Raw genomic sequence first — 12,842 nt, 5'->3', positions numbered from 1 at the left:
TACTCGCTTCCTTGCAAAGCGTTGTGTGTGTTGCCTAACTGTACGACAGTCTTAAAAGTTGCCATTAAAAATTTGCTATTAAAATCTACTTTTCCCCTTATAATTAGGCAACACACATAGCTCCTTACAGGGAAGCGAGTATTTCAGGATCTAGGTGTCCCATTTTTATTGCCGGTGACTGTACCAGCGAAAATGCGCTCGAAATGTGAAAATTCGTAGTTGATATGGTTTCTTTGAACACCAATGCACTGTACTATGATGGGGGTTCTGCTATTAGCTTAGGCTATACCCACTCAAGGGCGCCCGCAGGGAGGGACCAGAGGGTTACTTACCCCCCCCCCATGAGATTTCTGGAAATAGATAATGAAATTCGAATGGTGAAATTATAGATATATTTTACATCAAAATGTATTTTTTTCTGTGACTGAAACGCCGTAAGCTACAGCAATTATTATTATTATTATTATTATTATTATTATTATTATCATCATTTATTATTATTTTACAGTACCCTTTGACACGTAAAAACATGGAGCAGAGGTACCATTAAGGACAGAGTATTAAGTGGTCCCTGACTGATTATGTGCATTGTGAAAAATTACAAAAAGAGAAAGAACTGTTCATCAACAATGTGATAGATGTTTATGGAAAGGAAGCAACGAGAATCCAGTTTTTATCTAAATAGATGACTCGAGTCTGAACTTGTAATATACAAGGTCAAAGTATTTTCAATTCAATTGAATTTTATGACTTGTAAAGTAGTAGTAACTAATAATAATATTAATGATAAAAATAATAATAATAAAATGTTTCTATGACTTTGCCTCCCTGAGAAAATGTCCTGCGGGCACCCTTGTACGTACCCACTCCTCGATGTTTCAGCACAACCTTCAGGATGTCCGTCGACGGAAAGTGGGGATCTTTGGATGACAGCGTGTGGAATGGTATGATTGGGATGATCCACAGGGGAGAGGTGCACGTTGCAGTGTCGGATTTCACCATAACGGCCCTGCGAGGCAGAGTCGTCGATTTCTCTCACCCGACGCTTGACTCCGGGTAAGTTTACACTTCATACCTCGCTGCATGCAATATCCATTTTCATAACCGTCCAGAAACGGAGAAAAGCACTGTTTCTACATCCAACCTGAATATATTTGAAGCGGTACTTTTTTTTTTTTTTTAGAAGAAACTGAGTTACAGTAACTGTAGTGTAACTTGCATTTACAGCTACACTTGTTGCTGGATTTTTTTTAAAAAGCAAACAAATTACATTCAATCAGTGATTATGGATTGTAATGAAATAATATATATGAAGACTTTCATATGTGTTTCATGTATGTCTGTGTTACATAATATAAGTCTTCATATGTTAATACTTTTATTTATTAATTTATTTTACTTTGCTTTTTGTGGCACTTTTGGCTAATTTTCAAAGATAGGGATGACTGATAATGTGATGAAATTGATGAATGGACACTCACAAACACCCATGCCCAGTGTGGGATTTGAACCCGGGACCTCTGGCGTCGTAGCGCGATGTGCTAACCACTCCGCCACGGGCTCGGCATATTTTAATACTATTACAACGAAAAATAAGATGGAACAAAACGATGAACCTAACCTAATTTCAAAAAAACATGGATGTTCTCAATTTATCATGCAACGAAGGCTAGCTTCCTTGTCTTAGGCGATTCCATGAAAATTTTTTCACCTTAGCATCCAGTGAAGAGACATAATTGGAAACAGGGTTGACGACTTTAACTTTGTCTCCCACTATATATTTTCTAGTTACCATATTTAATTGTCGTAAAGTAGCAATTGGTAACTCTACTTCTATTGCAAAAAAGTAAATGCTACAGTCACAGCTACTTACTACTTTTAAAAAATAGTTCGTTATAGCTAGAATTTCTCAAAAAAGTAACTGTTTCTTCCAAACAATGAAAAGAAGAAAGGCAAGTATCTGTTTTCAATTACAACGTGAATTGTTTCTACTGTATGAATGAAACAAGAGGGCAGATAAGGAAAAATATATCACTTTCCCTTCTCGTAGGTATCGTTTGTTCATCGCCAACCCGAAGGATGCATCTTCCAACTGGAGTCTGTATCTCCGGCCCTTCTCCATGAGCTTCTGGTGGTCTCTGCTCGGAGCACAACTCCTCTTGTGCCTGTTCGTCTGGGCCACCTACCGCTGCAGCAGGCACCTCGCATTGGAGGACCAGCAGGGGCCTTTCATCTTCTCCCTGCCCAACAGCATGCTCTACGTCTTCGGAGCTTTCTGTCTGCAAGGTTTGTACCTTTACAAGTTATTTACTTGCATTTCAGGGATATCACCGAGTATTTTTACGGGTGCGAATAGCCGTAATGTACAGAGTGATCACAAAGTGGGCGTACCTCCCTTTATTTTCGATTGTTATGTATATAGACACATACCTGATACCTTACAATAATTATGTAGTTAAATGTTCTGTTCTTTACATTATTATGCTAGAATGCGTTCATTGCTAATGGTCCCATGAACAACAAATTTTCACACTTTTTCCAATTTTAATTAGCAGTTTCATTCACAGTATAACCTATAACAATTAACAATCAACGTATGTGTTTTCTACAGTTATACAGGATATTTCAAAAGTTCGTTTCCAACTCGTAGAAGGTGATTCTACAAGTGAAAATAAAACAGATGTTCACGTGACGAAATGCCGAAAACGGCGCACATTCGGATTTATTGAACTGGGAAAAAGTGCTATAATTATCTTTACAAGGAAACAATGGTACAACGGCAAACCATATGACCGCGGAAGGGCGTTCCACAAAGAAATGCGGCATGCTCTATTCCAAAAAGCACATGGCAAATGTAGTTGGCCGCGGTGGCTCAGTCGGTGTCGACCTCCGTGGCGGAGTGGTTAGCACAGCGCGCTACGACGCCAGGGGTTCAGGGTTAGAGTCCCGGCTAAGGCATGGATATTTGTGTTTGTCCAAAAGAGAAAAACTGAAAATTGAGAAATAAGAGAAAAAGGGAGAATACTACCGCTTAGGGGTATTCCTTTTATCAAACGGTAACGCGTCTGAGTACCATGCTAAAGGTCCCGGGTTCGATCCCCGGCCGGTTCAAATCCGGGAACTTTTCTAACGTTGGAAGCGGCCCCGGCGCCCACCCACCGTCGAATGACATGGGTACCTGGGGGAAACCCTGGGGGGGGTAAAGGCGGTCAGGGGCGTGATGCTGATCACATCACCTCCATACGTGTCGACATGTTCACTGTGTTCAGAGTGGAGGTAATAAATACAAGTATTGGTGCAAGACCTACATGTCAATAGATTTATCAATTTATAAAAATATGTGGAAGAGCAGTTCAATTTTGAAAAATATGTTACTATGGGTGAACTGGATGTATAAACACTCTTCATAAAATAATGTTTTTGTTTGAAATGTGTAGGGAAATTAAAGTTTAAAATGTAATATAATTAAAGTAGTTTCTACATTATACTGAATTACGAAAGAAAATTTGTTTTTTTACAACTGGTTTTCTAAGCGAAGTATGGTAAATTACGCGTAATTTACGTAAAAATATGCAACGAGTAAATTGCCTTGCCGATCCCGCGAGCAGCTGTGAGAAAATGTCTTCACGTACGTGACCCAGGCTTATCTCCGCATCACATGGCGCACAATTCGGCTGTGCTATGAAAATAACGGTCTCCACACCGATGTTCTGGACTCTCAAATCTTCAGGTTCGTGTGGATATCAAGCAGTTAGCCAAAACCATCGCAGTGTCGAAATTAAAGGGAGGATACGCCCAGTCTGTGACGACTATGACAGAAGTTCTAGCTATGTGGTGGCCACACTGCATTTGTAATATCGTCAGTAAGCTGGTAGGGTTCAGTGTGAAGAAATAACCAATGAAATGTTTGAAAAATACTTATTATTAGGTCAGTCAAAAAGTAAATGCAATCATTTTTTTTATTCTTCACAGCAACAATAGAAAACTTACAATGATATCATTTTCCAACATAGTCCCCCTGCACTTCAATACACTTTGTCCAACGTTCCACAAGCTTCCCGATACCCTGAGAAGAAAAGTTTTTCGGTTGAGCAGCAAGCCACGTATGCACCGCTTCCTTCACCTGTTGATCTGTGTCGAATCGACGGCCTCTTAAAGCATTTTTAAGTGGACAGAACAGATGGTAATCCGACGGGGCGAGATCGGGACTGTATGCAGGATGCTCTAACACCTGGAAGCCAAGATTCTGAAGAGTTTGAGTGGTGTTGGCGGCGGTATGGGGACGCGCGTTGTCATGCAACAAAATAATGCCTTCCGACAATCGACCTCGTCGTTTTTTTCGAATTACAGGCTTCAACTTGTTCGAAAGCATATCACTGTATCGTTCACTGTTTATTGTTGTCTCCTTTTGCACATAATGTTCCATAATTACCCCTTCTGAGTCCCAAAAAAGTGTTAGCATCACTTTTCCTACAGAGTGTTGACGCTTGACTTTTTTTTTTCACTGGAGATTCAGGGTGTTTCCATTCTATGCTCTGGTGTTTGCTCTCAGGTTAGAAGTGATGGATACATGTTTTATGTCCAGTGATGATTCGTTTGAAAGAGGCTTCACCTTCGTTAGCATGTCTGTCCATTAATTGCTGTCGTCAGTGAGTTCTTTAGGGACCCATCTCGCACTGACTTTATGAAAGTTGAGCGTGTTATGGATAATTCCATATGCAGAACCATGGTTTGCCACTTCATGAACAGACACTCGTCGGTTATTCAGAACCAGCTCACGGACTTGCTCAATGTTGTCATCAGTAGTGGATGTGGCTGGACGACCTGCCCTTTCCTTGTCCTTCACACTTGTTCGACCGCTTTTGAACTTTTCAATCCACTGGTAAACACTTCGCAGCGTAAAACATTGCCACCGTATTCTGCTGAAATTCTTCTATGGATTTCAGCTCCTGGTACACCTCAGACCACAAAAAACGGATTACAGAACGCTGTTCTTCTGAAGTGCACACGGACAGTGGCGCAGCCATGTATACTTGGCAACACTGCAGAGCGAACTGAAGTGATGACCTGTAACCTGTCTCTGGCGAAGACAACGATACTATCTATCGGCTTGCGAGCGCAGAAAGCTGTACAGCCAACCTATGGAAGAAAAGAAAGGCATTGCATTTACTTTTTGACTAACCTAATATATGCGAGCAAATAGGTTCACCCGTTTCAAGGAATAGTAACAAAACTTGGGGAAAATACCAGACACAGAAAATATATATTCCTTTTGGCCTAATGAAATCAGTGGGCAGGCTATGACACACGAATAGAAGACGAAAGAAGAGTTTACAGGATTCTTATTGGGAAACCTGATGGTAAGAGACCTGTAGGAAGGCCAAGACGAAGATGGAGGGTTAACGTTGAGATGGTCTTAAAGAAAATCGGTAAGGATGGAAAAGATTGGATTGGTCTTGCCCAGGATAGGGACAGATGGAAGGTTTGTGTTGCTGCAGCCATAAACTTTATGGTTTAAGAAGGCTAGAGAGTTAGTTTTGGACGAACAGTGGATATTGTTATTTGTGTTATTTCTCTTCCAGTTCACGACAATAAACTGCGATCAATTTCAACCCACATCGTCTGTTTCACCGTATTATTGGCAGCCGTTTTCATCTATTCCTCCTATTCGGCGATTCTCATTTCATACTTGGCGGTCACCAAAGCGACTTTGCCTTTCACCAGTCTGGAGGGACTGCTCAAAGATGGGACGTACCAAGCAGGGGTCGTCTCAGGGACAGCAGAATTCAATCTATTCAAGGTAATACTCTACGTTCTCAGGCCTTGTATCTGGGAACGAGACAAGTGGTATCATGTTTCTGTGTTGACGGTATTTCTAGGAAGATAAATTTCTGGGTAATTTTTAATAAAATTTCTAAGTTATGTTAATACCGAGATGACCGACTCATTAGGGCATTCCTATGAAATCGTCTAGTGCAGCCGGCCCCAGTTGCGGAGTGGTTAGCGCAGCGCGCTACGACGACAGGTGTCCCGGGTTCGAACCTCGGCGTGTTCTTTGTGAGTGCCCCTTCATCAATCTCATCATATCATCACTCATCCTCATCTTCGCGATTAGCCAAAAGTTGAAGAAAGTGAAGTAAGATAATTCAAGTCAATCAATCAATCAATTAGTGAAGCCCCCCCCCCCAAAGAGTGTTCTTAGATCGAACGCCCGGAAGAAGCGTATGGAATTTCCATACGAGAAGTCAGGAAGTAGGAAGATAGTGCATGTGACGGAGCCATACCACTCAACTCAACTACTATATTGAAGCTGTGGGCCCTTATACTATGAGGTGTACAGCTACGATCAATAGAAAAGGAACTATTTCTGGGAGTCACTCGGTTATGTTATATATTAACTTCGTTCTTATAGTGGATGGAGAATAGATTTCAAATCCTGGTGCCGCTAATTGAGACTAGAATTTTACGGGAAATCTGAATCACAAGTCTCAACACTATCGATTCTCTGAATTGTATTATTCTTTATCCTCTGTAAGAACGAAGTCGATGTAAAGAAATAGACGTAGCTTGTGAGAAATCTTGTTGGTTGTTTTAGCTGTCCAGCAATCTTGCGCGTAGGAATATACTGCATATGTCTGCTACATTGAAGTTGTGGGACCTTATATTGTAAGCTGTACAGCTAAAACCAATAGATCCATGGGCGGAGAAACACCAGAACTAACACATACAAAAGATACTGTTTCTCAGAAGTCACGTGCTTTTGTTTACATTAACTTAATTCTTGCATCGGATGGAGTATAGATGTAACCTTATATGCCGTATAATGCGTATTTATTTTAAGGCGCGTTGCAACCATTCTTAACCGTACTCTTATTTTTCACAATAAGAACACTTTAGTTTCCTGTTTCGTAAGTATTTAAATCCTTCAGGATGCCACAGACCCGCTGCTGAGGGCCATCTACTCAACGCTGATGAAACCGAATCCAGACAACTTCCCCTCGTCGGTGTCCGAAGGCCTCCAGAAGGTTTGCGAGAGAAGGTACGCCTTCATCTACGTCTACGCCATCGTCCTGGGCCTGCTGGATGAAGCAACGTGTGACGTCATACCGGTGAGCAAAGATTACTTCAACAGCGCGATAGGAATTCCCATGGCCAAGGGGTTTCCGTACAAGAAAGCCATAAACCATGGGTGAGTCCATTGACACAATGCTTGCCATTCAGAATTTTCTTCTTTTTCGCTTGATACTTTGATCACGTGAACACCCTTTTAATATTAATAATTAAAAAAAATACTGTTTATTCATTAGACTTACAACATGTCCGAACAAAATCTTTGATATTATTATTTGATAAATTTTGTACGATGTTTGCAACACTGCACATCCTCGGGGTAGCTACCATCAATTGCTACCAGTTGGGAAAGATAATTACATACACACACACGTGGCAACATAAAGCTCAAAGAACCAACTTACAAATTCTACTCTTCTATTTGCCGTCGAAAGGCAGAGAGAGTCACGTGAATCCTTGAACCAATCTGCTTGGTCCAGTCATAGGCGCAACTTGGTGGGTGCAAGGGGTACTTGCGACCTCAAATTTTCAGGTTTATGAAAGTATACAAGTTAATAATACCTTTGTTATTATCATGGAAACTGAAGAGCAAAGTAAAGAGTAAATTTTATGATGTTTGCAAATATAACAGTTATTTATTTATCAAAATAATCCTATATGATGTAGAAAACTTTTTGATTTTGCCCTTCCCCCAAGTTAAGCTCCAAGTTCGATGCTGCCAGTTAGGCCCATGGATCCAGTCGCTATTGGCAGGGGAAATTATTGAGGTATTCTGCTTTGCCAAACTTATGCCTGAAAACAAAAAAAGGTGGCAATGGCATCTCCAACAAGGCTAAGGCGCGGCAAAGCCTAACGGTCACCGTAGGGTAGCAGACGAATGGGTCTCATATCCTCCTCTGCCTTTTTATGAACAGAGAGCGAAGGGCGCACGCATGTTGACAGCAAAATGTGTCATTTACAACCGAGCAAAAATCAGGAGTTTGGCAACACCGCTTTTTGTACTTGGAAACTCTGACAACTGGAGACGAAAATTGTGTGTTTGTTCTTTGGTCGCATGGGCATTAGTACAACGATTTTATTGAACTCGTGTGCAAAATTCTGTTACATCCTTCCAATGGAATCACCAGCAAAGTTCTGGATGTTTTGCCAAATGTGTGGAAGCCTTGGAAATGGTTCCTCTTGCTTACCGTGACGGAGCGCCTTGCTGCCTGGAGCACTGGCTAACTATCAGGAGACCCTTAGCGGTTCTTTCAACCGTGGAAACAAGTCAAAATCACAAAGACCCATGTCAGGATAATACGGTGGATGTTGCAAACTGAGCAACAAATTTTTCTGCTTCTGGCACAAGAAAAAACCGACCGTGATGCAACGTTGCCACAGGTTTCACGTGAGCCTCGATGACGTTTCCGTGCAGTATTGCCACGGGACGGGACACCTGTATTTTGATCCACGGTCGCTGTTCTATCTTTGTAAGCATGCTTTAGGGCTGTACACAACACGCTGTTCACTTCAACAGTTTACACGCACACCAGCACTCGCTGCATCAACCCCTTTTGACACTCCACACATCGACTCGGGTTCAACTCACGCCTCTGTTCATTATTGATATCTTGATGTAAAATGGATTATTTCTGTATTCAGGATATTTTAAATAAATAAAATGAAATTAAAAAGGAAAATTATAACCCCCATCAAGCCCCTCTGTGAAACGTCACTGACCTAACATAAGAATTGGATTTGCATGTCAACACTCTTTCCAGTGACGTGCGGTGACGTCGACCCTTGGGGTAGCAGTCAGTGGTGTGCTCAAGGGGGGTTGGTGTGGGTCACACCCCTCCCCTCTTTAGGGCCCAGTATTCCTAAAAAAAAGAATGTCAATAACAGGAAAAGATTGCAAAATGATGAATGAGTACTAAAAAATAGTACACGTAAACCCCACCCACATTCGAAAATAAAAGACGATTTGATTTCACCACTAAGCCAGAGATTCTGGGTTCGAATCTCGGCTTAGCCATGGGTATTCTTTGTGTGTGTCCCTTTATCAATTTTAACGTATCATCTTCGCGATTAGCTAAAAGTGGGGGGAAACCGAAGTAAAATAAACCAAATGAAGCAATCAATCAATGATTTGATTTCATGTTTGTTACTTAGCGTCGCTTTTTTGTCACATTTGGTTAATTGCGAGATGATAAGATAAAATTATTGAAGGGACAAACACAAAGGACACCCATGCCCAGGTCGGAGTTCGAACCCGGAACTCCTGGTGTCATAGCGCGCTGTGATAACCACTCCCCCACGGTCGGTTGATTTGCTGTTTTAAGTACACTTTATGAACAGAAACAAAACAGGTAACAAAACACACATTTTTGTAGTTTCTTCAATAATATTCATTTGGCTTTTTGAGTTCTGAGATACATTTTTCATTCCAAATTATTTTATTATTCACTGCAGAGTACAACACATAGGACAAGAATGCGCACTCATCAAGGGTTCGAATCCTGGCCTGGATTGTTCATATGAGGTCCCTTCATCAATTTCATGATATCATCACTCATTCTCATTATCGCGATAACCAAATGTCGCAGAAAAGCTAAGTAAAATAAGCCAAACCAACAACAGTATGAACACACGTTCTCTTGCCCAAATAAATACATCCGTATTTATGACTGTTAGAGGCCAAGAGTTTAGTATATTTAAATAAAACACTACTGAAACGAGAGTGAGAGAGAGCCCGAGCACATATTTGTAATTTAATCATTATAGATTCCATACTTGAAAAATAAAGTAAGAAAGCATAACATTATTGTCTGCACATAACACGTTCCCATTTCATAAAAAATAAAACTACATCCCATATTATACATACATATTGTATAACTGTAAAAGGTTGTGTAAATACAGAGAACATACGTCATGCAGACAATTTTACCCTGAGTTCTTTAGAGGATTTAGAAATAAATATATGAGAAACCAATCCCCTATCTGTCCTATAGGATATAGACTGGGGGACCTGAAAGCCTAGGCTTTCAACCATTGCAGCGGGGGGCAAGGGGGCAAGGGAGGTAGAGGTAGAAATCTTCCTTTTCCTTCGTACGGCCGTTTCTACCTGGAAACTGGTCAGGCGGAGGAAGAGCGAGCTAGGGTATCCAGCCAGCTTTGCCCGTGGATCGCACCGATGGACGAGAAGTGCGTGGAAAAGAAAGTGTTGGATATAAACTGTGGCTTTAACAAGACAATAAATATTGTGATATGAATATAATTCGAAATGTGAGATTGATTGATCTATCTGTGCTAGACTAGCTACTCCTCAGTGCACGTCACTGACTCTTTCTTCATTTGGAAAAAATGGATAAAAACTTGGAAAATTTGAAACCTCAAATAATTTATAGGTCGTTACAAAATAGTGGTGGCAAAAGTCTAAATCCTAATAGCTTTGGCATTGACACTCGTAGCTAGAGGAGGGGGCTGGGAGCAAAGCACACTAGATAAAATATTCCAGCCGACTATCGAATCCTATGACACTGGATCCACAAAAATCATTTCTAGCATCTTTCCTTTCTTCCTTTTAGAATAAAGCAGTTGGAGGAAAGTGGAGTCTTGAGAAAAATGCAAGAACGGTGGTTTCCTTTGGGAAGAGTCAAGAAGAAACGAAAGAAGATTGATTTGGTGACAATCAACTTCGAGCAAGTAATCTTCGTCATGGTGATGCTTGCTGCCGGCATGGTATGTGCTGCCATCTTGCTGCTGTGCGAGAAACTATGTGAAATCATCCACGGGTTTGCCTGATCCTTAGTGTTACCGTATAAGGTTCAAGATACTATATTGAACAAGAAGGTTTCGGAGCAGATGATTCGAGCATCCATGTCGTAGGTGGCGCCAGAATCTGTACTCTAGGGGTGAGTAAAGGTTTATGCACACATTTTGGCTATGTTCACAGTTCTTGTTTTCAAGCCCACTTTATGCACAGAAAGGCTAATTGTGATTGAACTGGCAGTATAAAGTTGGATTCGAACCGCTGTGTGCCTCCACCGGATATCGAACCCGAGAGCCCTTGGCTTGCATGCCGACGACAATACCACTACACCATCGGGAACCCTGAAAATATACATAGTCAAAATAATAGTAATAATATCAGAAAAATAAAATAAAATAAATTTCTAACTAGTTTATATGGGACACTGACTATGTAAAAAACAATAAGAAACATGCTATAGAGTCGTGATTACTTTAAACTCAACTGTTTTTTTACTTTTTAAACGACAGTTATACGTATTACAAAGTGTCTAATTTGGACATATCCTTTGCCACCAGAAATGAAGTAGACGACATTATTACAATGCACATTATAATAAACTAATTATTTCATATAAATTTATATTTTTTATTATTATTACTATCGACATAAAAATTTTGGGTGTGAAGCCGAGTACATACAAGCGGGGCGCCAGCCACCTCTTCCCCTCCATCTCCGTACAGCCCTGGCGCAGCTTGTGTTTAAGTTCATCTGAAACGAACAATTTCAAGGATATTACACTACCATGGAGTTTTAAAAAAACTGCAGCATTTTCTGCTTATCGCGAAAAAAACAATAAAATGCGATTGTTAAAAACTTACAAGAAAAATCAATTAATTATGTAGAAACGGAAAAAATACGTTATCACTGCAATTACTAAATCGGCATTTTATCATCATTATATAAGACATGGTTCAGAGTAATTATATTAATGAGACTAACAAAATTGACTTCGATAACAATGACCTACATTCTCCCAAGAAGCAACTTATATCCAATTTCTATTCTATATTGTACGAAAATAGTAGAACTGCAGTCTGTTAAGAGTATGAAAAACAATTTATTTTGAGCTTTTTACTTCTTCATTATCTGCTCGTTACAAATTTCATGTTCATTCAACTGTTTTTATTATGTAGAGATGTGAAATAAAAATCTTGCTTAAAAATCTGTGATTAATGTGCATTATAAGTAGAAGTTAATGCACGAAATGTATGGATAATAAATTAGATTTTGAGAAAGAAATGCATTTGTTACTATGAAAATATATTTACAACTATCTCTCATGCTTATGTTACGTAGTTGCGTATATTGTAGAGGAAAGTCACCAAAATTGACATAAGGCTTCTAAACCGACACACCTCTATTTCACAGCCGAGAAGTGCGGTAACAGGGCAACTCTATTCTTTAGGCTCGCAAGATAGTTTGTAACCAGCAAAACGAGCGTTGGTGACGGACTTCTTTGTGTAGGAATTTTTTTTTTAATGATTTCAATACTACCTGTGTCTGTGAATAGTACTATATTATTCATACTGGAATGATGAGTACAATTGTACCGTTTTATCACGTTATTGTAGATATGAATAACGATTCCGTACATACATTTCTTTTAGTTGTGAAGATTCGGTGTTTATAGATGTTTTAGGTTTGGCGTCGTTCCCTAAACCGACATACGTCAATAATGGGGTTCCCTTAACCGTTGCACCAGATGCCCTACATGCTGAACGTATTTTTTGTGAAGGACTTTGTTCTTACTGAAGATGCCAGTGATGAAGAATGGATAATGTGCATCACGTGCAATCCCATGTTCAATGTGCAGGTGCAGAACATGACCTATACGTCTCTGATTTCTGTAAATGAGTTTATTTGTGTTGCCATTGAGGACTAAATAATAAAATGAAATTACATTTTCTTTCATGTTGATTAAAGGAATTGGTTTATTATCTATTATAAGTAATTAAAAAATTAATATATGTATTTG

The 12,842-nt window shown here is 40.0% G+C and overlaps 1 protein-coding gene across 1 annotated transcript; it reads left to right on the top strand.

Moving 5' to 3' along the window:
• The first annotated feature begins 895 nt into the window (after positions 1 to 895).
• Positions 896 to 10,857, top strand: LOC145982755 (glutamate receptor-like). The gene is made up of 5 exons (XM_083116123.1): positions 896 to 1,056; positions 2,051 to 2,286; positions 5,583 to 5,800; positions 6,930 to 7,189; positions 10,641 to 10,857. The coding sequence occupies exons 1-5, from the start codon at positions 896 to 898 to the stop codon at positions 10,855 to 10,857; spliced, it is 1,092 nt and encodes a 363-aa protein (XP_082972249.1).
• Positions 10,858 to 12,842: the final 1,985 nt, after the last annotated feature.

This window comes from Lepisma saccharinum, unplaced genomic scaffold, assembly GCF_977018435.1.
Source record: "Lepisma saccharinum unplaced genomic scaffold, izLepSacc3.1 HAP1_SCAFFOLD_390, whole genome shotgun sequence".
Classification (NCBI taxonomy): domain Eukaryota; kingdom Metazoa; phylum Arthropoda; class Insecta; order Zygentoma; family Lepismatidae; genus Lepisma; species Lepisma saccharinum.
Note: the sequence above shows the minus strand (reverse complement) of the source record. Positions and strands in the feature narration are given on the sequence as shown.